The sequence below is a fragment of the Rhagoletis pomonella genome, unplaced genomic scaffold (assembly GCF_013731165.1).
Source record: "Rhagoletis pomonella isolate Grant_MI unplaced genomic scaffold, Rhpom_1.0 Rhpom_scaffold_00006, whole genome shotgun sequence".
In the NCBI taxonomy this organism is placed as follows: domain Eukaryota; kingdom Metazoa; phylum Arthropoda; class Insecta; order Diptera; family Tephritidae; genus Rhagoletis; species Rhagoletis pomonella.
In genome coordinates this window covers 53,751,044-53,754,314 of record NW_023458560.1, presented here as the reverse complement: position 1 = coordinate 53,754,314, position 3,271 = coordinate 53,751,044, and the positions used below count along the sequence as shown (strand labels likewise).

The 3,271-nt window shown below is 37.5% G+C and overlaps 1 protein-coding gene across 1 annotated transcript; it reads right to left on the bottom strand.

Annotated features, from left to right (window-relative positions):
- Positions 1-594: 594 nt before the first annotated feature.
- LOC118741983 (piggyBac transposable element-derived protein 4-like) lies at positions 595-2,229 on the bottom strand. Its single transcript, XM_036473949.1, has one exon. It carries the CDS (start codon positions 2,227-2,229, stop codon positions 595-597), a length of 1,635 nt encoding a protein of 544 aa, XP_036329842.1.
- Between the last annotated feature and the right edge of the window lie 1,042 nt (positions 2,230-3,271).

Below are 3,271 nucleotides of genomic sequence, written 5' to 3'. Positions count from 1 at the left end.
CGTGTAAGTGTCCAAATTTTGCATATTTGTACCGATTAAGTCCCGATTTTCAAAGCTTGTTTTATTAATTTAATAAGAGTCTCCCTGTACTCTAGCCCAAGCAAAATTTTTCGTACAAACGTGACAGCACTTTCGTTATCAATCAGGACATAGAATATAAGGGAGCCATAAACATAGCCAGCATCCTGGTTTTCTATGATCTTTGGTTGTTTATTCTGTCAAACTAGTGCTCTCACTATATTGTCCAAATTTTTTAAGGTCTTTATAATAGTTTGTTAAGTTTTTTTTTTAACCCTTTCGGGACGGAGTTTTATTTGGAAACCGGAAATAGTCTCAACAAAAATGCCTGCGTATACTGAAAGATTGGGCTAAAAAATTATGTTCTGCATACTCAGAAATCCTAAAATCGTCCTTTTAACCTGGGACATATAATCCCAGTACACATTTACTGTGGGATATAAAATCCCAATAAGAGTTTTTGACGAGTATAGTAAATTTGAGAAATAAATAAAATATTAGAAAAATAGCTATATTTTAATGAAATCCCATACTAATTAGACATATTAATTGGATTAATATAATGAGTTTGAATTATTAATTTAATTTGTGGAAGGGTCCAATACATTTGTAGCATAACGCGTTGTTACAGCCAGAACAGATCATTTTTGTTCGCTTTTCGATTCCAAGTGAAGTGCAGCGTACGCAACGGCAACGCTTCTCTTGCTCCACTGGCAAGTGATCTCCAATGTTGAGGCTATCAGTCTTTGAGCGCTTAGGAGTTCTTTCTCCCTGTCGACGAGGCATTGTCTCACGCCTTTTATTTCCTTCGAAAATCATTGATTCAGCAAGGGGGACCAGAAAGTCTTTCAGTGATAACTTTTGCTTCTTATGTTCAGTATAAATAATCCATGAATTTGTGACGCTAACCATTAGTAGCTTGTAAAACACTTTTTTCCACCACTTTTGAGACTTGCGGTTGAAATCATAAACGGTTGTCTTCTGGTCGGCCAAGTCGACCCCACCCATAATTCTGTTATAATCACTGATACTTTTAGGACATTTAATTTTCTTCTTCGATCCGTCTTTTTGCTTCCTATCGACGTCTACAAGCGACGGCTCGTGACAATTTGAAGCTAGGAGGACTTCTTTTGAATCCATCCAGCGGGCTGCCAAAATACCGCCAGAGTTGATTTGAAGCTGACTTTCTCCTCTGGCCAACTTTCCGACAAATTTTGGTGTATTCTTTCTGTTTTGCATGTATGTACCCAGTGCGGGGTATGGGATTATTTCTAACAGTTTAATTGAGGTAAAAAAGCGGTCAAAGGCTAGACAAACATCCTTCTCACGTATTGAAGAAACCAATTTCAAAACTACTTTTTCTCCAAGAGTGGTAGGTTCAGACTGCACATGATTTGCTTCCTTACCAGTATAAAGATTAAGATCGTAAGTGTATCCTGTCTTCGAGTCACATCGCATCCAAATTTTGATTCCGCGCTTTATGGGTTTCATTGGCATATATTGCTTCATGCTTGATCTACCTTTGAATTTTACCATGCATTCGTCAATAGACTGAAATGAACTTTCACTTCGAGCAGCTGCAAATGTTTGTTTCAGGCATTGCACAACATCGGAGATGTAATAATCTCTAGAAGCGTTGGTGGGCTTATCGCAGTCATTAAAATATAACTTTGATGACAATAATAAAAAGCGATCTCGTGATATACAGTTTTTTATAACTGAATTTCCCATCGATGGATTTTTGCTCCAATAGTCCTTCAGAGAAGGCAACTTATTATAATGCATAATTAATGAAATGCCCAGAAATACCAGAATTTCATTCGGATCGGTTAAATTTCGCTTTGACTGAGCCCGGCGATTCAAAGCTGTCAGACGCTGATTAGTACATTCAGCAATTCGAATGCACAAACTGTAAGGAAATATCGTGGAAAACACTTTGAACTCGGTGCAATCGTGAGCAAAATCGAGAAGAATTTTGCAGTCTCGCTCAGTTGGGATTTCATACTTTGGATTGAAGTTCTGAGAATTATCCGGAGCAACATTTACCCACTGGGTAACAGACAGTATCTCGTCGTTTATCTCCGTAGGCTCAGTGGCCGCATTGATATTATCGTCAGCTTCTGATGCAGATTCAGTGTATTCGGAACTCTCAAGCAAATATTCACTCCCAGAGTCCTCAAAATTAACATCCGAGTCTGACTCTTCAGACATAATACGCTCAAGATCCTCTTGAGTTAGCTTCCTTTTCGCCATCTAAAAAACATATTGGGACAATCAATCCCACGTAAAATACATATTGGGACAATGCATCCCACGTAAAAAACTTATTGGGAGTATATGTCCCAATTTTATAAAATTAATTCTAACTTACCTTATAATAGCAAAAAACACCACTAAAGAATTTAATGTAACAAACCAAACACGTTTTTATACAAACAAATGCAACTTTTGTTGATCACGCTTCTATTGCGACTAATTTCAGCAAATTACCGAAGAAAACTGATCAAATTCCACGTATATTGCGAAATACTTTGTCATGCGGCGTCTATGCGCTGAAATGTACCGCTATGTTTTTGTTTACAATTGAAAATAGGCACTTAAATCTGTGTTTGGGACTAATTATATGAGCAATCGCATGCACAGTAAAGAAAATACGAAAGTTAGAAATTTGGTGGGATGTATTATCCCAGTAGTCCCGAAAGGGTTAATGAAACGATTCTAACTTGAATTGAGTGAAATAATAAAAAATAATACCATTTCCCATGAAAAAATCCTGGATATAAAAAACACAAGCTGTAGTGCAGTGGCGAAAGTACAAATAGGGAAGAGGCTAGAGGCTAGATACCGAGCCTAAGATTTACAGAATATCGATCATTGGGTATAAAAAAAAAATTGTGCTTCACCCAAATTAGGCTCCTTTATTTATTTTTTTGTATTTCTATAGTTGGATAAGCACTCGGACGGCCTATTCACGACACACCATCTCTCACTTGAATGTAGGAAATTACGTGCGGCCAGCGGGTATGCTGCACGTCCGCCCATTGCATTACACTTGCTGTTAAAGCTATTATTGCCGCTGCAATACCAACTTGCAATTCATTAATTATTTAGGTGCGGCATGGAAATTGAACGCATCAATTTTAAAGAAATGCCACGGTGATGCGTTAATGAATTGGGCGTTAAATAGTTGTTTGACGCTTTTGTACTAAGCCTGAGTTACATATGTGGCAACGATTTCAGGCTATTTGAGAAA